This window comes from Electrona antarctica, assembly GCF_951216825.1.
Source record: "Electrona antarctica genome assembly, chromosome: 12".
NCBI lineage: Eukaryota > Metazoa > Chordata > Actinopteri > Myctophiformes > Myctophidae > Electrona > Electrona antarctica.
In genome coordinates this window covers 4780900-4803380 of record NC_136793.1, presented here as the reverse complement: position 1 = coordinate 4803380, position 22481 = coordinate 4780900, and the positions used below count along the sequence as shown (strand labels likewise).

Genomic DNA, 22481 nt, shown 5'->3' with positions numbered 1-22481 from the left:
GCATTTGAAGACAGTGTGTCTTCAGGGTGTTTGTTCCTTTGAAGACAGTGTGTCTTCAGGGTGTTTGTTCCTTTGAAGACAGTGTGTCTTCAGGGTGTTTGTTCCTTTGAAGACAGTGTGCGGGTGTTTGTTCCTTTGAAGACAGTGTGCGGGTGTTTGTTCCTTTGAAGACAGTGTGCGGGTGTTTGTTCCTTTGAAGACAGTGTGTGGGTGTTTGTTCCTTTGAAGACAGTGTGCGGGTGTTTGTTCCTTTTTCATTGTTGGGGTCCTTGAAATGAAATAGTTTGAGCACCACTGACAACTGTCATGATTCAGAAGACATTTTGTAGAATCTGGTCAGACCTGACCTCCATTCTATTCAAATGTCTTCTAAAATCCTGACAGTTTTCTGAAAAATCTCAAGTTTCTATGTCAGTCGTTCTCAAACATTTTCACGTCATGGACCCCCGGAAATATATGTATTTGGCTGCCAAACCCACATCTGAAAATATGTAGTTCCAGAGACCCCCCCCCCAGAAACAAAGATTCGAGTTGAGGCGAGACATGGTAGGTGAATAGGGAAAAAACGTTAACTAATAGCTATCACAATGAAACTTCTCCAGTTGATTACTTATATTAAAACTAAGACTTTTTGTATTACAAGTTTTCTTAAATTATATGTTTAAATATGCAAATTAGGCATTATATGCGCTAATTTGCATACATTTCGGGACGATAAATCTGAAGATCGGATAAAGCCAGGTTCAAAATGATTGTTTCATTTTGTTGACATATTAGAGACAAAGAAAATTACAGAAGGGATTTTAGATATCTCTAATTATCACTCCACAAATCAGAAATTAGTGTCAACAGGCATAAAAAAAACCCAATTTTCGGCATGTTTTTAGGTATAAAATGTGATGTAAATCAGGCTGTGAATGATATATCAACAAACCCATCTGTAAATATCTGCAGAATATAGTTATGAATAAGACTGGAAAGTTTGGTGTACGTGAGTGCAACTGAAGTGGAGATTCTCTGTCCCAGGTATGAGGAAAACTCATTTTGAGTAAACGGCCTTTAAAGAATTGTATTGTACAATTCCAAAACGTTTTATTTGAAGCCACTATTTTGAGACAAAATATCTCATCCAAACCTTGGCAACAACAAATAAAGCCATATATCATTGGAAAGGTCTGGACCTCGAGCTGACTGTGGTTTGATCCAAATATGGTCACTTCCTTTGTACCAACAACCAATCATGAAAATTGAGAGGGTGGATTTTCACCCAGCAAAACGAGCTGTCATTGGCTAAAATAAACTACTAAAATAAACATCTAAATCTGTGTTTTGAATGTTTATTTTGCTTTAGTTTGAAAGAAAACATGTTTAGGAAGCAAAATAGCAAAAATAAAAAAGGAAAAGTCATGATTTGCGCCACAATTTCACGATTTTTCAAAAATAGCAGACGTACAAGCTCGTATAGATCTGCTATTTTTCCACAGCTAAAGCATAACAATGCTTAAAACAGGGGTGCTCAACCCGTGGGTCGCGACCCCTCGGGGGGTCGCCAAATTATTTTAGGGGGTCCCCAAATTATTTTTAAAAAAAAATATGTTTTTTGTTTTTAATTTTATTTTCACGATTTTTCAAAAATAGCAGACCTACAAGCTCGTAGCGCGCCACTCGGTGGCGCGCTATGAGCTTGTAGATCTGCTATTTTTCAATAGCTAAATTATAACAATGCTTAAAACACCAAAAGGGGTTCCCGCCCAAAATGGTTTAAGGTTATTGTAGCAGTCAATTTATATTGGGGGGCGGGAGGGGGCGGGGCGGGGCGGGGGTCCCGAGACATTGCCAAAGCATTTCCGGGGGTCCCCGGCCAAAAACGTTGAGAACCCCTGGCTTAAAACACCAAAAGGGGTTGTCGCCCAGAATGGGAAATTCATTGAGTCAACTATTAACGTCAACTACGTACGCTTGTCTCCGCCTCCGTCCTGCACTGCGCCGTTGGACAGCTGCGCTCGGAGCAGACGGCCGACCTGCTGGCGGAGAAGGCCCAGATCGCCGAGGAGGAGGCCAAGCTGCTGGCCCAGAAGGCGGCCGAGGCCGAGGCGGAGATGCAGCGCATCAAGGTGACGGCCATCCGCAGCCAGGAGGAACGGAGGCTCATGGAACACAAGATGCTGGAGGCCGAGATGCTGGCCCTCAAGATGGCCGAGGAGTCGGAGAGGAGGTGTGTGTGTGTGTGTGTGTGTGTGTGTGTGTGTGTGTGTGTGTGTGTGTGTGTGTGTGTGTGTGTGTGTGTGTGTGTGTGTGTGTGTGTGTGTGTGTGTGTGTGTGTGTGTGTGTGTGTGTGTGTGTGTGTGTGTGTGTGTGTGTGTGTGTGTGTGTGTGTGTGTATACTTGCGAGTTTGTGACGAAGTGTCCTTTAGCAAGACACTGGTGTAGGAATGTGTGTGTGAATGTAATGCACAATCTATGCAAAGCGCTTTGGATAAAAGCGCTATATAAATGCACCAGTTATCCATTCCAAGCATTTAGTTTTGCACGAAAAACACTCCTTGGCATAATATTCGGCCATAGCCACTTATAGCTGCATAATTCATTTTTGAAAATGTTGCCTTATATAGGATGTTAAGGTCACATATAACTGACGATAACTGGCATTAAGCTACTGAATTGGACTAGTTATCATACCAAAATATAAACTAGAGACACGTAGGAATATAAAAATGCTAAAAGTTTACGCTCACCATAGGTCAGGGGTGGGCAACTGGCGGCCCGCGGGCCACATGCGGCCCCCACCTTCACTTAATGCTAGTACTAGTATTAAATGACTAGTACTTAATGTTATTGTCTTTTTGTGTCCAATGTAGTTATTTTAACAGTTCATAAAGTTAACATAACTATAACTAAATGCATTTGAAATTCAATAAAAAGGTTACTTTTCAGGATTCCAATTCAAAAATAGCGTTTTGAGCTTGTAGATCAGCTGTTTTTGCTACGACAGTAATATGCACTGTGGCCCTCTGGCGTGAGTGTGGAAATATATTGGCCCTCACCATCGTCAAAGTTGCCCACCCCTGCCATAGGTGGTACCAATTTGTCCCAAGTATCAGTGTTGGCCCCTGCACTATTAGGTGGACGGACGCCTGCCCGTGGGTGTGCATTATTTTGTTTTTGGTTTGTCACTTGTATCCACATGCGTGTGTGTGTGTGTGTGTGTGTGTGTGCGTGTGTGTGTGTGTGCGTGTGCGTGTGCGTGTGCGTGTGCGTGCGTGCGTGCGTGCGTGCGTGCGTGCGTGCGTGCGTGCGTGCGTCTCAAACACACCATTCGCAGAGTTTTAGATGGTTTTAGTTTAATTCTTGCATCTTGCTTAAAGGGAGAATTCCATGCTAGAAGGCTTTCTTACCTTTCTTTGTAGTTGTTACGTCCCCAACAAAGAGGTCCAGGTGTTATTTTGTGCAAAACCTCCTTATTGGCTATTTCCCCTACCATAAGCCCTAAATGAATTGCATTGAATTGAATGGGGCTATGGGGTGTTGTGAAATAAGCGAATTAGCACAACACCCCATAGAAACGAAACGTTGCTTCAATAAATGCTCTGAACCCAGCAAGTGGCGGTGTGCGCCGTGCGGGTGTCTCTCCTTCCCTTTTACATTTGAAATGCTAATTCCCCTGATTCTCACGGGAGCATCAGAAGTGATATTCCAACTGCCGGAAGGGCTCTTGTACCTTGAGAAGGAGCTCGATGCCACCAGAGCAAAGCATTTTACTTGTTCGTTCAAGGACAACTTTTGTTTTTAGTTTTTTCAGTTAATTGTTTTAGGTTGTTAGAGAAAGTAAAATATGAGTGTTAATTATTTTTAGTTTGCTGCCTTCTTTCGTTTTAGCGATTTAAGCATCGAACAAGTGGCTAAATGTCTTATTTTTTTTAATTTATTTTTTACAAAATTTGACGGCAATTTCGTTATTATTTACTATTTACTAGACCCCAGGAAATTACATCTGGCCACAAAAGAGCACAGGATCTTCTAGATACCAGGGGAATACCATACCGTGTGTCGTAGGGGAATACCATACCGTGTGTCGTAGGGGAATACCATACCGTGTGTCGTAGGGGAATACCGTACCGTGTGTCGTAGGGGAATACCATACCGTGTGTCCTAGGGGAATACCGTACCGTGTGTCCTAGGGGAATACCATACCGTGTGTCCTAGGGGAATACCATACCGTGTGTCGTAGGGGAATACCATACCGTGTGTCCTAGGGGAATACCATACCGTGTGTCGTAGGGGAATACCATACCGTGTGTCCTAGGGGAATACCGTACCGTGTGTCCTAGGGGAATACCATACCGTGTGTCCTAGGGGAATACCATACCGTGTGTCGTAGGGGAATACCATACCGTGTGTCCTAGGGGAATACCATACCGTGTGTCCTAGGGGAATACCGTACCGTGTGTCCTAGGGGAATACCATACCGTGTGTCGTAGGGGAATACCATACCGTGTGTCGTAGGGGAATACCATACCGTGTGTCCTAGGGGAATACCATACCGTGTGTCCTAGGGGAATACCATACCGTGTGTCGTAGGGGAATACCATACCGTGTGTCCTAGGGGAATACCATACCGTGTGTCCTAGGGGAATACCATACCGTGTGTCGTAGGGGAATACCATACCGTGTGTCGTAGGGGAATACCATACCGTGTGTCCTAGGGGAATACCATACCGTGTGTCCTAGGGGAATACCATACCGTGTGTCGTAGGGGAATACCATACCGTGTGTCCTAGGGGAATACCATACCGTGTGTCCTAGGGGAATACCGTACCGTGTGTCGTAGGGGAATACCATACCGTGTGTCGTAGGGGAATACCATACCGTGTGTCCTAGGGGAATACCGTACCGTGTGTCGTAGGGGAATACCGTACCGTGTGTCGTAGGGGAATACCATACCGTGTGTCCTAGGGGAATACCGTACCGTGTGTCGTAGGGGAATACCATACCGTGTGTCCTAGGGGAATACCATACCGTGTGTCCTAGGGGAATACCGTACCGTGTGTCGTAGGGGAATACCATACCGTGTGTCCTAGGGGAATACCGTACCGTGTGTCGTAGGGGAATACCGTACCGTGTGTCCTAGGGGAATACCATACCGTGTGTCCTAGGGGAATACCGTACCGTGTGTCATAGGGGAATACCGTACCGTGTGTCCTAGGGGAATACCATACCGTGTGTCGTAGGGGAATACCGTACCGTGTGTCGTAGGGGAATACCATACCGTGTGTCCTAGGGGAATACCATACCGTGTGTCCTAGGGGAATACCATACCGTGTGTCCTAGGGGAATACCATACCGTGTGTCGTAGGGGAATACCATACCGTGTGTCCTAGGGGAATACCATACCGTGTGTCCTAGGGGAATACCATACCGTGTGTCCTAGGGGAATACCATACCGTGTGTCCTAGGGGAATACCATACCGTGTGTCCTAGGGGAATACCATACCGTGTGTCCTAGGGGAATACCATACCGTGTGTCGTAGGGGAATACCATACCGTGTGTCCTAGGGGAATACCGTACCGTGTGTCGTAGGGGAATACCATACCGTGTGTCCTAGGGGAATACCATACCGTGTGTCCTAGGGGAATACCATACCGTGTGTCCTAGGGGAATACCATACCGTGTGTCCTAGGGGAATACCATACCGTGTGTCGTAGGGGAATACCATACCGTGTGTCGTAGGGGAATACCGTACCGTGTGTCGTAGGGGAATACCATACCGTGTGTCCTAGGGGAATACCATACCGTGTGTCCTAGGGGAATACCATACCGTGTGTCGTAGGGGAATACCATACCGTGTGTCCTAGGGGAATACCATACCGTGTGTCCTAGGGGAATACCATACCGTGTGTCCTAGGGGAATACCATACCGTGTGTCCTAGGGGAATACCGTACCGTGTGTCGTAGGGGAATACCATACCGTGTGTCCTAGGGGAATACCATACCGTGTGTCCTAGGGGAATACCATACCGTGTGTCCTAGGGGAATACCGTACCGTGTGTCCTAGGGGAATACCGTACCGTGTGTCCTAGGGGAATACCATACCGTGTGTCGTAGGGGAATACCATACCGTGTGTCCTAGGGGAATACCATACCGTGTGTCCTAGGGGAATACCATACCGTGTGTCCTAGGGGAATACCGTACCGTGTGTCGTAGGGGAATACCATACCGTGTGTCCTAGGGGAATACCGTACCGTGTGTCGTAGGGGAATACCATACCGTGTGTCGTAGGGGAATACCATACCGTGTGTCCTAGGGGAATACCATACCGTGTGTCCTAGGGGAATACCATACCGTGTGTCCTAGGGGAATACCATACCGTGTGTCCTAGGGGAATACCGTACCGTGTGTCCTAGGGGAATACCATACCGTGTGTCCTAGGGGAATACCATACCGTGTGTCCTAGGGGAATACCATACCGTGTGTCCTAGGGGAATACCATACCGTGTGTCGTAGGGGAATACCGTACCGTGTGTCCTAGGGGAATACCATACCGTGTGTCCTAGGGGAATACCATACCGTGTGTCCTAGGGGAATACCATACCGTGTGTCCTAGGGGAATACCGTACCGTGTGTCGTAGGGGAATACCATACCGTGTGTCGTAGGGGAATACCATACCGTGTGTCGTAGGGGAATACCATACCGTGTGTCCTAGGGGAATACCATACCGTGTGTCCTAGGGGAATACCGTACCGTGTGTCCTAGGGGAATACCATACCGTGTGTCCTAGGGGAATACCATACCGTGTGTCCTAGGGGAATACCATACCGTGTGTCGTAGGGGAATACCATACCGTGTGTCCTAGGGGAATACCATACCGTGTGTCCTAGGGGAATACCATACCGTGTGTCGTAGGGGAATACCGTACCGTGTGTCCTAGGGGAATACCATACCGTGTGTCCTAGGGGAATACCATACCGTGTGTCCTAGGGGAATACCATACCGTGTGTCGTAGGGGAATACCGTACCGTGTGTCCTAGGGGAATACCATACCGTGTGTCCTAGGGGAATACCATACCGTGTGTCCTAGGGGAATACCATACCGTGTGTCCTAGGGGAATACCATACCGTGTGTCCTAGGGGAATACCATACCGTGTGTCCTAGGGGAATACCGTACCGTGTGTCGTAGGGGAATACCATACCGTGTGTCGTAGGGGAATACCATACCGTGTGTCGTAGGGGAATACCATACCGTGTGTCCTAGGGGAATACCATACCGTGTGTCCTAGGGGAATACCATACCGTGTGTCCTAGGGGAATACCATACCGTGTGTCGTAGGGGAATACCATACCGTGTGTCCTAGGGGAATACCATACCGTGTGTCCTAGGGGAATACCATACCGTGTGTCCTAGGGGAATACCATACCGTGTGTCCTAGGGGAATACCATACCGTGTGTCCTAGGGGAATACCGTACCGTGTGTCGTAGGGGAATACCATACCGTGTGTCGTAGGGGAATACCGTACCGTGTGTCGTAGGGGAATACCATACCGTGTGTCGTAGGGGAATACCATACCGTGTGTCCTAGGGGAATACCGTACCGTGTGTCGTAGGGGAATACCGTACCGTGTGTCCTAGGGGAATACCGTACCGTGTGTCCTAGGGGAATACCGTACCGTGTGTCGTAGGGGAATACCATACCGTGTGTCGTAGGGGAATACCATACCGTGTGTCCTAGGGGAATACCATACCGTGTGTCCTAGGGGAATACCATACCGTGTGTCCTAGGGGAATACCATACCGTGTGTCCTAGGGGAATACCATACCGTGTGTCGTAGGGGAATACCGTACCGTGTGTCCTAGGGGAATACCATACCGTGTGTCGTAGGGGAATACCGTACCGTGTGTCCTAGGGGAATACCGTACCGTGTGTCCTAGGGGAATACCATACCGTGTGTCGTAGGGGAATACCATACCGTGTGTCGTAGGGGAATACCGTACCGTGTGTCCTAGGGGAATACCATACCGTGTGTCCTAGGGGAATACCGTACCGTGTGTCGTAGGGGAATACCATACCGTGTGTCGTAGGGGAATACCATACCGTGTGTCCTAGGGGAATACCATACCGTGTGTCGTAGGGGAATACCATACCGTGTGTCCTAGGGGAATACCATACCGTGTGTCCTAGGGGAATACCATACCGTGTGTCCTAGGGGAATACCGTACCGTGTGTCGTAGGGGAATACCGTACCGTGTGTCCTAGGGGAATACCATACCGTGTGTCCTAGGGGAATACCATACCGTGTGTCCTAGGGGAATACCATACCGTGTGTCCTAGGGGAATACCATACCGTGTGTCCTAGGGGAATACCATACCGTGTGTCGTAGGGGAATACCATACCGTGTGTCCTAGGGGAATACCATACCGTGTGTCCTAGGGGAATACCATACCGTGTGTCCTAGGGGAATACCATACCGTGTGTCGTAGGGGAATACCATACCGTGTGTCGTAGGGGAATACCGTACCGTGTGTCCTAGGGGAATACCATACCGTGTGTCCTAGGGGAATACCATACCGTGTGTCCTAGGGGAATACCATACCGTGTGTCGTAGGGGAATACCATACCGTGTGTCCTAGGGGAATACCATACCGTGTGTCCTAGGGGAATACCATACCGTGTGTCCTAGGGGAATACCGTACCGTGTGTCCTAGGGGAATACCATACCGTGTGTCCTAGGGGAATACCGTACCGTGTGTCCTAGGGGAATACCGTACCGTGTGTCGTAGGGGAATACCATACCGTGTGTCCTAGGGGAATACCGTACCGTGTGTCGTAGGGGAATACCATACCGTGTGTCCTAGGGGAATACCATACCGTGTGTCGTAGGGGAATACCATACCGTGTGTCCTAGGGGAATACCATACCGTGTGTCGTAGGGGAATACCATACCGTGTGTCGTAGGGGAATACCATACCGTGTGTCCTAGGGGAATACCATACCGTGTGTCCTAGGGGAATACCATACCGTGTGTCCTAGGGGAATACCGTACCGTGTGTCGTAGGGGAATACCATACCGTGTGTCCTAGGGGAATACCATACCGTGTGTCGTAGGGGAATACCATACCGTGTGTCCTAGGGGAATACCGTACCGTGTGTCGTAGGGGAATACCATACCGTGTGTCCTAGGGGAATACCATACCGTGTGTCCTAGGGGAATACCATACCGTGTGTCCTAGGGGAATACCGTACCGTGTGTCGTAGGCTCAATATGTCCGTTTCCCTTTTATCTCTTACTCTCTCTAATAACCAAAAACATGAACCTTGGTTGAAAAAACAAACTTAGTTGCAATCCATTATTTTGAGTGAATACATTGATATTTTAGACCAATCTGTATTGTAAGTAATGTTAGTCCTGGGGATTTGTTTCCCCAGGACGACAGTGGCTCAGGGGTAGAGTGGCCGGATGGTAACCGCAAGGTTGCCAGTTCGAACCCTGTGGGCTCCCCCATAGTTAGTGTGGAAGTGTCCTTGAGCAAGACTCTGAACCCCTAATTGCTCCTGATGTGCTGGTTGGTGCCTTGCATGGTTTCCTGCCGCCATCGGTGTATGAATGTGTGTGTGAATGGGTGAATGTAATGCACAAATCTATGTAAAGCACCTTGGATAAAGGCGCTATATGAATGCACCATTTACCATTTACCATTTTGGTCCTAACAGTTGTGTCAGTTACATTTGTACTATCATATAATCCACAGTACAGATTGTGGTAATGCATGAAGCAGAAGGCAGTACAGTACAGATTGTGGTAATGCATGAAGCAGAAGGCGTAGTATCTCCCCTGCTAAAAGAGGGCCTTCCGTCTCGGCTCAGCGGCAGAAAATCTCGCCACCCGCGTGTGGGAGTTTGGTGTGCAAATAAACCTCGACGCCTCTCACGCAATAGTGCTGCAGTCGATGCGTGTGATCTCCTTTTAACCCATTTTGGGCGGGAACCCCTTTTGGTGTTAGCATTATGTCATGCTTTAGCTATTTAAAAATAGCAGATCTACAAGCTCATAGCGCTATTTTAGAAAAATCGAAGAACGACTGACATAGAAACATAGCTTTTTCAGAAAACTGTCAGGATGTAGAAGACATTTTTAGAATCTGATCTCAGATCAAAATGGGTTAAATGGTCCGATTCCAGCAAGGGAGATTCTAATGACTGTTCCCATGTCATTCCATTTCGGTCTTTTGTCTGAGCACTGCACTTGAGGTGTGGGTAATCATGCATGTTCACGCACGCACGCACGCACATGCACACACACAACATAAAAGAGAGAAGCTGTAGTTCAGTAGCTCCTGCTCCACTCGGCTAGTTCATTGTGCTTAGCTAATTGTTTGCAGGAACACTGATTAACAAAGCCTACCCGAGTCAAATACAATTAATAGATGCTGGAGCCTAAGCACATTCAAACCGATTTTGCAATCCATCCGCGTAATGCAGTTTAATTGCCTACGGATGCTCTACTGCGCAACGAGCACCTGGTATCCACCGACCCAAAATCACCTTTTATAAATATCACTGCAGTGTAGATAAAACATCACTGAGTGAGACCAGATCACTTCACAACCTCTGCTATAATGGCATTTATACAACGTTTCAAACGAGCACCATTAACCCATTTTGGGTGGGAACCCCTTTTGGTGTTAGCATTATGTTATGCTTTGGCTATTGAAAAATAGCAGATCTACAAGCTCATAGCGCGCCACCAAGTGGCGCGCTATGAGCTTGTAGATCTGCTATTTTTGAAAAATCGAAGAACCACTGACATAGAAACATAGCTTTTTCAGAAAACTGTCAGGATGTAGAAGACATTTTTTGAATCTGATCTCAGGTCAAAATGGGTTAACCACTCGCCCGATGAACGATATGAAGTCCTGGATATGCACTTTGTTTTCTGAGCACCGGAGTTTTGAATCCGGAGCACTCCACAGGCGAATCACTGAGTTCCACTCGAACCCCGAACCCCCCTCCCACTACCCCCCCCCCCCCCCCCCCCCCCCGCCCCCCATGAGGCACGTATGGCGCCCACCACATAATGTGAATTTTCAAAAGTCGACGAACATTTTTTCGTCATAGAATTATATGATGAAATCAACACTAATCCGAGCAATGATTGTCGAGTGACTGCATGTGGTCCCAGGCTGTATTGGCCGTATTATTGCATAGTTTTGATTTTATATCAATTATATCCCTCCGTGTGACATCTTTTCACCATGTGTGTGTGTGTGTGTGTGTGTGTGTGTGTGTGTGTGTGTGTGTGTGTGTGTGTGTGTGTGTGTGTGTGTGTGTGTGTGTGTGTGTGTGTGTGTGTGTGTGTGTGTGTGTGTGTGTGTGTGTGTGTGTGTGTGTGTGTACGCGCGCGCGCGCGTGTGTGCCCATCACCCACTCTCAACAGGGCGAAGGAAGCTGAGCAGTTGAGGCAGGATTTGCAGGAAGCACGCGAGTCTGAGCGCAGGGCTAAGCACAGGCTGCTGGAGATCACCAGCAAGGCTGTCTATCCGGTAACTGCCTGGAAACAAGCACACACACACACACACACACGCACGCACACACACACACACACTCGCACACACGCAGACGCACACGCACGCACGCACGCACGCACACGCATAAATGCGGCATACTAGCCATACGTATACACACAGCCATCTCCCAGTATTCGAGCACAAGGCAGGAAGATGCTTGCATACAAAACAGACCATGCAGACAAGTCGGCCTACGCGAACAAGCCGCCTACGTGAAAATCCACGTGGGGCAAAACACTGGTGGACAGAGAGAGAGAGAGAGAGCCTGTGCACGCATACATTGCAGACAAACACACACAATGAAAAAGGAATGGATGTCCGCACACTGAGTTGTAGCTCCCAGGAAGATTTATTTATTTGTAACAAATAACGTATATTTTTGACCAGCACCTGCAGAATGTCTTGAGATGTGCGTGCTTCCTTTCGGATCCTATCTCAGACAAACAAACACACACACACACACACACACACACACACACACACACACACACACGTGCCAAATTCATGAGGGGAGACGTGGGAACACACACGTTCTCATCTGGTGAACCTAGAAGAGGCTTTGTGTGCACACACACAAACACAGATGAACCTAGAAGAGGCTTTGTGTGCACACACACAAACACAGATGAACCTAGAAGAGGCTTTGTGTGCACACACACAAACACAGATGAACCTAGAAGAGGCTTTGTGTGCACACACACAAACACAGATGAACCTAGAAGAGGCTTTGTGTGCACACACACAAACACAGATGAACCTAGAAGAGGCTTTGTGTGCACACACACAAACACAGATGAACCTAGAAGAGGCTTTGTGTGCACACACACAAACACAGATGAACCTAGAAGAGGCTTTGTGTGCACACACACAAACACAGATGAACCTAGAAGAGGCTTTGTGTGCACACACACAAACACAGATGAACCTAGAAGAGGCTTTGTGTGCACACACACAAACACAGATGAACCTAGAAGAGGCTTTGTGTGCACACACACAAACACAGATGCGCATTGCGCAATCATCTTGCCGGTCATCTTCATTAAATGAAGATGACCATTTCCCAGAGGCCAAATTTTGGCCTCTGGGAAATGGACATGTATAGCGGTCGGTGCCGTGCATGCGTGGCGTGCATGCCAGACTGTATTTATCTCTCCCAGACATATCTCCGGCACAGTTGGAGAATATGCAGATAATGAATTTCCATTTATATTGTATATTTATTTGGTCTACTCCTTTTTGCAGAGCGGTCCGTTCTCTTTCATTCCCCACATCCATGCTTCATCGGAAAAGTGCATTGGAAGATATTAACCCATTTAGGCCTGACGTCGAAATTTAAAAAAATGTCTTCAAAATCCTGACAGTTTTCTGAAAAACCTTATGTTTCTGTATCAGTGGTGCTCAATATTTCATGTCAAGGACCCCAAAAATTACATGTATTATGCCTCCGCCCCCCATCTGAAAATATGTTGTTCCAGGGACCTCCCCAGATGCAAAGATTTGAGTTAAAATGTTCACTCTGTAATAATATATATTCAAAGATTTTAGGCACATTTTCACGATTTTTCAAAAATAGCAGACCAGAGTGCCACGCTATGAGCTTGTAGATCTGCTATTTTTCAATAGCTAAAGTATATAACATAATCCTTTAAAACACCAAAAGGGGTTCCCGCCCAAAATGGGTTGAGTAGTCACAGAATATGGATCTCCACTAGAGTAGATCCCCCGACAGTTAATACACTTTCTATGTGTTTTAGAAAAAACCGATTCATTGATATGTAAAAATCACACGAGTGTGAAGCGATATAGGTCACTCACTTGGCTGGTGTCCTTGTTTTTTGGGATGCTGTTAAGAAGACATTACAAGTCCATATACTTGGCTGCCGCATGAGCCATAGCCCCTCCTATGAGACATAGCCCCTCCCATGAGACATAGCCCTATGTCCAGCTTTTGGTTTGTGTAACCCACATTTTGTCCAAACTAGGGCCGGGACTTTAACGCGTTAATTGAGATCAATTAACTACAGAAATTTTTCACCACAGCACGAAGCTGTCAAGCTGTCCTCAAAGCGAAACATACTGAAGCAGCAAGTGTGAAAGTCCGTGGTCAGACAATGGTCTGCCCCAACCCCATGTGAAATGCACTCCCCAGCTAGTTCATTCCACTGTTTTTATTTTATTCCTTTGTCTAAGTGTTTCCCCCCTAATAATGCCCCACCATGCAAAGCACATTAAGTATTCATAGACACTTTATATAGGCACTTGCTGCACTTGTTTATCTTTTAAAAAAAAGTTGTATTGCTTAAAGGGAAATACCACTCATTTTCAACATTTTTCTATGGAGTTGTGTGGAAAACTGGAAATAATAAAAAGTCACCTCATTTTGTGTTGCCTAGAACTGGAGGTCTGACAAAAAACAGTAACAATATGAAGTACAGCTTTGTGATGTCACTGAGATGTACTTGTTACTGTCACTGATTTTCAGACCTCCAGTTCTAGGCAACACAGAATGGGGTGACTTTTTTATTATTTATTATTATTAACAGCTCTAAGGTATATTAATGACAGTGAGTGGTATCCTGTAGTCACTATTCATTGATTCACTGGGATACCAAAAAACATTTGAAAAAAAAGGTTTATCACTGTTCTCGGGTTGAATATTGATATGTGATTACAATGCGATTAATCGAGATTAATTAATCACAAAGCTTCTAATTAATTAGATAAAAAAAATTAATTGAGTCCCAGCTCTAGTCCAAACACAAACATCAAATGCCATTGACAACGAATGGACAAATTTCACACAGGTGTGACTAAAAATACAAATAAAAACTAAGCCAGACGGTGGGCGGGGCTAACGATACAGAGACACCTCCCTGACGATATAACGATACAGAGACACCTCCCTGACAATATAACGATACAGAGACACCTCCCTGACAATATAACGATACAGAGACACCTCCCTGACAATATAACGATACAGAGACACCTCCCTGACAATATAACGATACAGAGACACCTCCCTGACAATATAACGATACAGAGACACCTCCCTGACAATATAACGATACAGAGACACCTCCCTGACAATATAACGATACAGAGACACCTCCCTGACAATATAACGATACAGAGACACCTCCCTGACAATATAACGATACAGAGACACCTCCCTGACAATATAACGATACAGAGACACCTCCCTGACAATATAACGATACAGAGACACCTCCCAGACAATATAACGATACAGAGACACCTCCCTGACAATATAACGATACAGAGACACCTCCCTGACAATATAACGATACAGAGACACCTCCCTGACAATATAACGATACAGAGACACCTCCCTGACAATAACGCGAGTGACGTCAGGACTTTAGAACCAGGGGATCGATGAGTGAGTGACGTCAGGACTTTAGAACCTGGGGATGAGCGCGTGACGTCAGGACTTTAGAACCTGGGGATGAGCGAGTGACGTCAGGACTTTAGAACCAGGGGATGAGCGAGTGACGTCAGGACTTTAGAACCAGGGGATGAGCGAGTGACGTCAGGACTTTAGAACCAGGGGATGAGCGAGTGACGTCAGGACTTTAGAACCAGGGGATGAGCGAGTGACGTCAGGACTTCGGCGCTCTATTGATAGCTGCGACCCTAATGTTCAGTCCCATCAGTCAGTGTGTAGCTTATCGTCCCCTGATCACCTCCTGTCCGCCTCTCCCTCCACCCCTGCTCTCGCTCTGAGCACCCCCCAACGCCCCCTCCCATCTCCCATGGTCCATCTCTCCTGTCACTCTGCATTTCTCCCTCCATCCTGCCTTATCTCACTCTCACTTTTCCACCCACCACTCCCTCCCTTGTGTCTCCTTCCCAGCCGCCACAGCCGTCGCAGCCGTCGCAGCCGCCACAGCCTTCGCAGCCGTCGCAGCCATCGCAGCCGCCACGGCCTGCGCAGCCGTCGCCGGCTGACAGCATGCCGGCCGACCTGAGCTTCAGCCGGGAGAACCTGAGCTTTGACTTCAAAGACACGGACATGAAGCGCCTCTCCATGGAGATCGAGAAGGAGAAGTAAGTAAAGACACGGACATGAAGCGTCTCTCCATGGAGATCGAGAAGGAGAAGTAAGTAAAGACACGGACATGAAGCGTCTCTCCATGGAGATCGAGAAGGAGAAGTAAGTAAAGACACGGACATGAAGCGTCTCTCCATGGAGATCGAGAAGGAGAAGTAAGTAAAGACACGGACATGAAGCGTCTCTCCATGGAGATCGAGAAGGAGAAGTAAGTAAAGACACGGACATGAAGCGTCTCTCCATGGAGATCGAGAAGGAGAAGTAAGTAAAGACACGGACATGAAGCGCCTCTCCATGGAGATCGAGAAGGAGAAGTAAGTAAAGACACGGACATGAAGCGTCTCTCCATGGAGATCGAGAAGGAGAAGTAAGTAAAGACACGGACATGAAGCGTCTCTCCATGGAGATCGAGAAGGAGAAGTAAGTAAAGACACGGACATGAAGCGTCTCTCCATGGAGATCGAGAAGGAGAAGTAAGTAAAGACACGGACATGAAGCGCCTCTCCATGGAGATCGAGAAGGAGAAGTAAGTAAAGACACGGACATGAAGCGCCTCTCCATGGAGATCGAGAAGGAGAAGTAAGTAAAGACACGGACATGAAGCGTCTCTCCATGGAGATCGAGAAGGAGAAGTAAGTAAAGTCACGGACATGAAGCGTCTCTCCATGGAGATCGAGAAGGAGAAGTAAGTAAAGTCACGGACATGAAGCGTCTCTCCATGGAGATGGAGAAGGAGAAGTAAGTAAAGACACGGACATGAAGCGCCTCTCCATGGAGATGGAGAAGGAGAAGTAAGTAAAGTCACGGACATGAAGCGTCTCTCCATGGAGATGGAGAAGGAGAAGTAAGTAAAGACACGGACATGAAGCGTCTCTCCATGGAGATCGAGAAGGAGAAGTAAGTAAAGACACGGACATGAAGCGTCTCTCCATGGAGATCGAGAAGGAGAAGTAAGTAAAGACACGGACATGAAGCGCCTCTCCATGGAGATCGAGAAGGAGAAGTAAGTAAAGACACGGACATGAAGCGTCTCTCCATGGAGATCGAGAAGGAGAAGTAAGTAAAGACACGGACATGAAGCGTCTCTCCATGGAGATCGAGAAGGAGAAGTAAGTAAAGTCACGGACATGAAGCGCCTCTCCATGGAGATCGAGAAGGAGAAGTAAGTGAGGCCGGTGGCGGGCGCATGTACCCATTTATCCCATTTAGGCCTGACGTCGAAATGTAAAAAATGTTTTTAAAAAAAAACTCATGTTTCTGTATCAGTGGTGCTCAATATTTCATGTCAAGGACCCCAAAAATTATATGTAATATGCCTCCGCATAACATCTGAAAAGATGTTGTTCCAGGGACCTCCCCAGAAGCAAAGATTTGAGTTAAAATGTTCACTCTGTAATAATATATATTCAAAGATTTGAGGCACATTTTCACGATTTTTCAAAAATAGCAGACCTACAAGTTCATAGCGCGGCACTCGGTGCCGCGCTATGAGCTTGTAGATCTGCTATTTTTCAATAGTTGAAGTATAACATAATGCTTAAAACACCAACAAGGGTTCCCGCCCAAAATGGGTTAAAACGTATTAAAAACGTGAATTAAACAATGAAAACGTAACTCGTTATTGGGAGGGAAGCTGTTCTACAATCAATGAACTCATGTAACTCGTGAATGGGAGGGAAGCTGTTCTACAATCAATGAACTCATGTAACTCGTGAATGGGAGGGAAGCTGTTCTACAATCAATGAACTCATGTAACTCGTGAATGGGAGGGAAGCTGTTCTACAATCAATGAACTCATGTAACTCGTGAATGGGGGGGAAAGTGTTAATTAACAAAGCATTTTCTTGGTTTTTTTCCTCCTTCTTCTAAGCCTTGATTTTAATTAGTTTTTACTCAACTTGTTTCCCCCAGTAGGGATTATGCTGTTGTGTTTTATTCATTCATTTTTCTTTCCTGTTTTTATTATTGGCTTATTATTATTAGTAGTAGTACTAAGTGAGATCTCACTTTGGTTGGTTGAGAAACACTTGCACTTTTACAGTGGAAGGCTTTGTTAACACTTAAATTGCCCGGGGTTATTTAATCCATTACATTATAGCGCCCATTCGATTTATAAACACGCCTTTTCCGGACGGACTTCCGGTCCGTGTTGATGTGTGTGTAGCAGCTAACAATAGCCACACCACTCTAGAGTCGATCGACAACAACGGGACAAGAATAAATCTATCGCGACTAGCGACTGGACCGCGGAGCGCCGTCTAACACAGGATCTTTTTTTCATAATTAGACGGGATGGTTTAGATCGCGAGTTGTGAACGTTTTAAGATTTTCATCAGCTAAACAGAGGAGGGAGTTTTTCAATGACGTCTCACTCTTGCGCGTCACCGAGGATTGCCCAACAGGCGCTCCCGGGCTGTGGAGCCATGCGATCCGTTCTCATATCAATAAACTTTGTCTTTTGGACAATACTTCGTCCTGGGCGTCGGGCGTTACTAATAGAAAGGACAAAGAACTCCGTCCTGGGCGATGGGAGTCTTAACACGCACGCTTTCTCTGGAGATTTGGGGAGCCGTCAGTGTCAACCTTCCATCGTTTTGCTGTCTCTGCTATCAGCTCTACTGTCATTCAGGGGTTCCTCCACAGCCCTCAGAGCTGCTATCAGCTCTACTGTCATTCAGGGGTTCCTCCACAGCCCTCAGAGCTGCTATCAGCTCTACTGTCATTCAGGGGTTCCTCCACAGGACGATTCTAAAAGAATGTCAGTTTTCTGAAAAACATGTTTCTATGTCGGTGGTGCTCAACCTTTTTCATGTCAAGGACCCCCAGAATTATCTGTATTTGGCTGCGGACCGCCATGTGAAAATATGTAGTTCCAGGGACCCCCCAGAAGCAAATATTTGAGTAAAAAAAAAAACGTTTGCTCTGAAAGAATATTCATTCAAAGATTTGAGGCACAGTTTCACAATTTAAAAAAAAATAGCAGACCTACAAGCTCATAGCGCGGCACTCGGTGCCGTGCTATGAGCTTGTAGATCTGCTATTTTTCAATAGCTAAAGTAGAACAGAATGCTTAAAACACCAAAAGGGGTTCCCGCCCAAAATGGGTTATGGACCTTTCAAACGGGCAGCAATTAACGCCTGGATCAACGACAGGTCTGCTCCAGGTCTGGATCAACGACAGGTCTGCTCCAGGTCTGGATCAACGACAGGTCTGCTCCAGGTCTGGATCAACGACAGGTCTGCTCCAGGTCTGGATCAACGACAGGTCTGCTCCAGGTCTGGATCAACGACAGGTCTGCTCCAGGTCTGGATCAACGACAGGTCTGCTCCAGGTCTGGATCAACGACAGGTCTGCTCCAGGTCTGGATCAACGACAGGTCTGCTCCAGGTCTGGATCAACGACAGGTCTGCTCCAGGTCTGGATCAACGACAGGTCTGCTCCAGGTCTGGATCAACGACAGGTCTGCTCCAGGTCTGGATCAACGACAGGTCTGCTCCAGGTCTGGATCAACGACAGGTCTGCTCCAGGTCTGGAACAACGACAGGTCTGCTCCAGGTCTGGATCAACGACAGGTCTGCTCCAGGTCTGGATCAACGACAGGTCTGCTCCAGGTCTGGATCAACGACAGGTCTGCTCCAGGTCTGGATCAACGACAGGTCTGCTCCAGGTCTGGATCAACGACAGGTCTGCTCCAGGTCTGGATCAACGACAGGTCTGCTCCAGGTCTGGATCAACGACAGGTCTGCTCCAGGTCTCGATCAACGACAGGTCTGCTCCAGGTCTGGATCAACGACAGGTCTGCTCCAGGTCTGGATCAACGACAGGTCTGCTCCAGGTCTGGATCAACGACAGGTCTGCTCCAGGTCTGGATCAACGACAGGTCTGCTCCAGGTCTGGATCAACGACAGGTCTGCTCCAGGTCTGGATCAACGACAGGTCTGCTCCAGGTCTGGATCAACGACAGGTCTGCTCCAGGTCTGGATCAACGACAGGTCTGGATCAACGACAGGTCTGGATCAACGACAGGTCTGGATCAACGACAGGTCTGCTCCAGGTCTGGATCAACGACAGGTCTGCTCCAGGTCTGGATCAACGACAGGTCTGCTCCAGGTCTGGATCAACGACAGGTCTGCTCCAGGTCTGGATCAACGACAGGTCTGCTCCAGGTCTGGATCAACGACAGGTCTGCTCCAGGTCTGGATCAACGACAGGTCTGCTCCAGGTCTGGATCAACGACAGGTCTGCTCCAGGTCTGGATCAACGACAGGTCTGCTCCAGGTCTGGATCAACGACAGGTCTGCTCCAGGTCTGGATCAACGAAAGGTCTGCTCCAGGTCTGGATCAACGACAGGTCTGCTCCAGGTCTGGATCAACGAAAGGTCTGCTCCAGGTCTGGATCAACGACAGGTCTGCTCCAGGTCTGGATCAACGACAGGTCTGCTCCAGGTCTGGATCAACGACAGGTCTGCTCCAGGTCTGGATCAACGACAGGTCTGCTCCAGGTCTGGATCAACGACAGGTCTGCTCCAGGTCTGGATCAACGACAGGTCTGCTCCAGGTCTGGATCAACGACAGGTCTGCTCCAGGTCTGGATCAACGACAGGTCTGCTCCAGGTCTGGATCAACGACAGGTCTGCTCCAGGTCTGGATCAACGACAGGTCTGCTCCAGGTCTCAAAAACAGCGAATTAACACAATTTGTACCCAAGACGGCCACAGACGTCCTAGGAATGATCCCATGCAGTGCCCCCCACCCACAGCCAGGCAGGGACCAGGAGCCTCCCCCTGGGACCTCTGCCTGGAACCAGACCGCCATACCCCAGGCACAGACACCCACAGCCAGGCAGGGACCAGGGGCATCACCCTGGGTCCCACAGCCAGGCAGGGACCAGGGGCCTCCCCCGGGGACCTCTGCCCGGCCGAGAGCCCCCACGCCCGGCCATTTAAACAATGAAAATGACATGTCGGGAATGTCATGATCATGCAGTCAAACTGTTAATCATAGTTCAAGTATATATATATATAGTATCTTATTTATTGAAAAGGATCTACAAGCTCGTAGCGTGGCACTCGGTGCCGCGCTACGAGCTTGTAGATCCTTGTAGAGCTTGTAGAGCTTGTAGATCTGCTATTTTCTTTTATCGTGAAAATGTGGCACAACACGTTTTTAGCTCAAATCTTTGCTTCTGGGGAGGGGGGTCCCTGGAACAACATATTTTCAGATGGGGGGGTCCGCAGCCAAATACAGATAATTCCGGGGGTCCTTCACATGAAAAAGGTTGAGCACCACTGACATAGAGACATAGGTTTTTTTCAGAAATCTATCATGATTTAGAAGCCATTTTATTGAATTGCTAATTGGCTCCGTGCCTCACCTGCACCCCCCTAATTGGCTCCGTGCCCCACCTGCACCCCCCTAATTGGCTCCGTGCCTCACCTGCACCCCCCTAATTGGCTCCGTGCCCCACCTGCACCCCCCTAATTGGCTCCGTGCCTCACCTGCACCCCCCTAATTGGCTCCGTGCCTCACCTGCACCCCCCTAATTGGCTCCGTGCCTCACCTGCACCCCCCTAATTGGCTCCGTGCCTCACCTGCACCCCCCTAATTGGCTCCGTGCCCCACCTGCACCCCCCTAATTGGCTCCGTGCCTCACCTGCACCTCCCTAATTGGCTCCGTGCCCCACCTGCACCCCCCTAATTGGCTCCGTGCCTCACCTGCACCCCCCTAATTGGCTCCGTGCCCCACCTGCACCTCCCTAATTGGCTCCGCGCCCCACCTGCACCTCCCTAATTGGCTCCGCGCCCCACCTGCACCCCCCTAATTGGCTCCGTGCCTCACCTGCACCTCCCTCCCTCAGGGTGGAGTACATGGAGAAGAGCAAGCACCTCCAGGAGCAGCTCAACGAGCTGAAGACGGAGATCGAGAGTCTGAAGCTGAAGGAGAGGGAGACGCCGCTGGACATCCTCCACGAGCAGAACGCCGAGCAGGGAACCAGCAAGCACAGCAACTTCAAAAAGGTACGCACAGACGGTAAAGGTCCTGCACACAGAGCAGGGAACCAGCAAGCACAGCAACTTCAAAAAGGTACGCACAGACGGTAAAGGTCCTGCACACAGAGCAGGGAACCAGCAAGCACAGCAACTTCAAAAAGGTACGCACAGGACAGGCAGTGACGTAGACTCCGTGGGGGGCGGCGGGGCTCGAGCCCCCGTGAGGAATTAGACCTGAATATGTATACAGTGACGTAGACTCCGTGGGGGGCGGCGGGGCTCGAGCCCCCGTGAGGAATTAGACCTGAATATGTATACAGTATATTCGCCTAGTCGGTTCGTCCCGCCAGGTCGCGCCGCGCCCGTTCGCGCAATTCTCGTCTCGGCATTGACTTTGAATGTAATCGCGCCGCTCTGACCATCCAACTGTCCGGGGTGGGGTGGGGTGGTGGGGGGTGGGCCGCGAGGGGTGGTGGGGGGTGGGCCACGTTGCCAGGGGCGGGGGGTGGGCCGCATTGCCAGGGGCGGGGGGTGGTGGGGGGTGGGCTGCGTTGTACACTCTGCTTAGGCTACTTGTTCACAATGAAAAGGAGTAGCCTACCAGATGAGATGACTCAAACATGCTCTTCTGTTTATAATCTAAACACTGTGACACGTTTAAAAAAGTGTTACAAATAAGTGTTTAGAACCTAAATGCCCCCATGACCATTATAAAAACATTTCGTCTCTGCAGACAGGCAGTACAGGCAGTAAACCACACCGGTTGCAACTTTTCTAATCAAACCGCAGGCCTTAAGGGCTTTTTTATTTATATATTTTGTTTGTTTTTTTTTACGTTTTTTTGGCCTCTCC

The 22481-nt window shown here is 48.2% G+C and overlaps 2 protein-coding genes across 4 annotated transcripts in view; both read left to right on the top strand.

Annotated features, from left to right (window-relative positions):
• Positions 1–22481, top strand: part of coq5 (coenzyme Q5, methyltransferase) — a 120227-nt gene that overhangs the window by 68760 nt on the left and 28986 nt on the right. The gene's annotated exons all lie outside the window — the stretch shown is intronic.
• nf2a (NF2, moesin-ezrin-radixin like (MERLIN) tumor suppressor a) overlaps positions 1–22481 on the top strand; it is a 66508-nt gene that overhangs the window by 29562 nt on the left and 14465 nt on the right. Inside the window, exons 12-16 of one of the 3 annotated variants that reach the window (XM_079517153.1) lie at positions 1998–2215; positions 11433–11538; positions 15440–15604; positions 16771–16799; positions 21497–21656. In XM_079517153.1, the coding sequence (XP_079373279.1) occupies positions 1998–2215; positions 11433–11538; positions 15440–15604; positions 16771–16799; positions 21497–21656 (678 nt within the window). Of the gene's footprint in view, positions 1–1997; positions 2216–11432; positions 11539–15439; positions 15634–16770; positions 16800–21496; positions 21657–22481 lie in introns of all 3 variants that reach the window. The other 2 variants (XM_079517151.1, XM_079517152.1) reach the window with 2 other exon arrangements.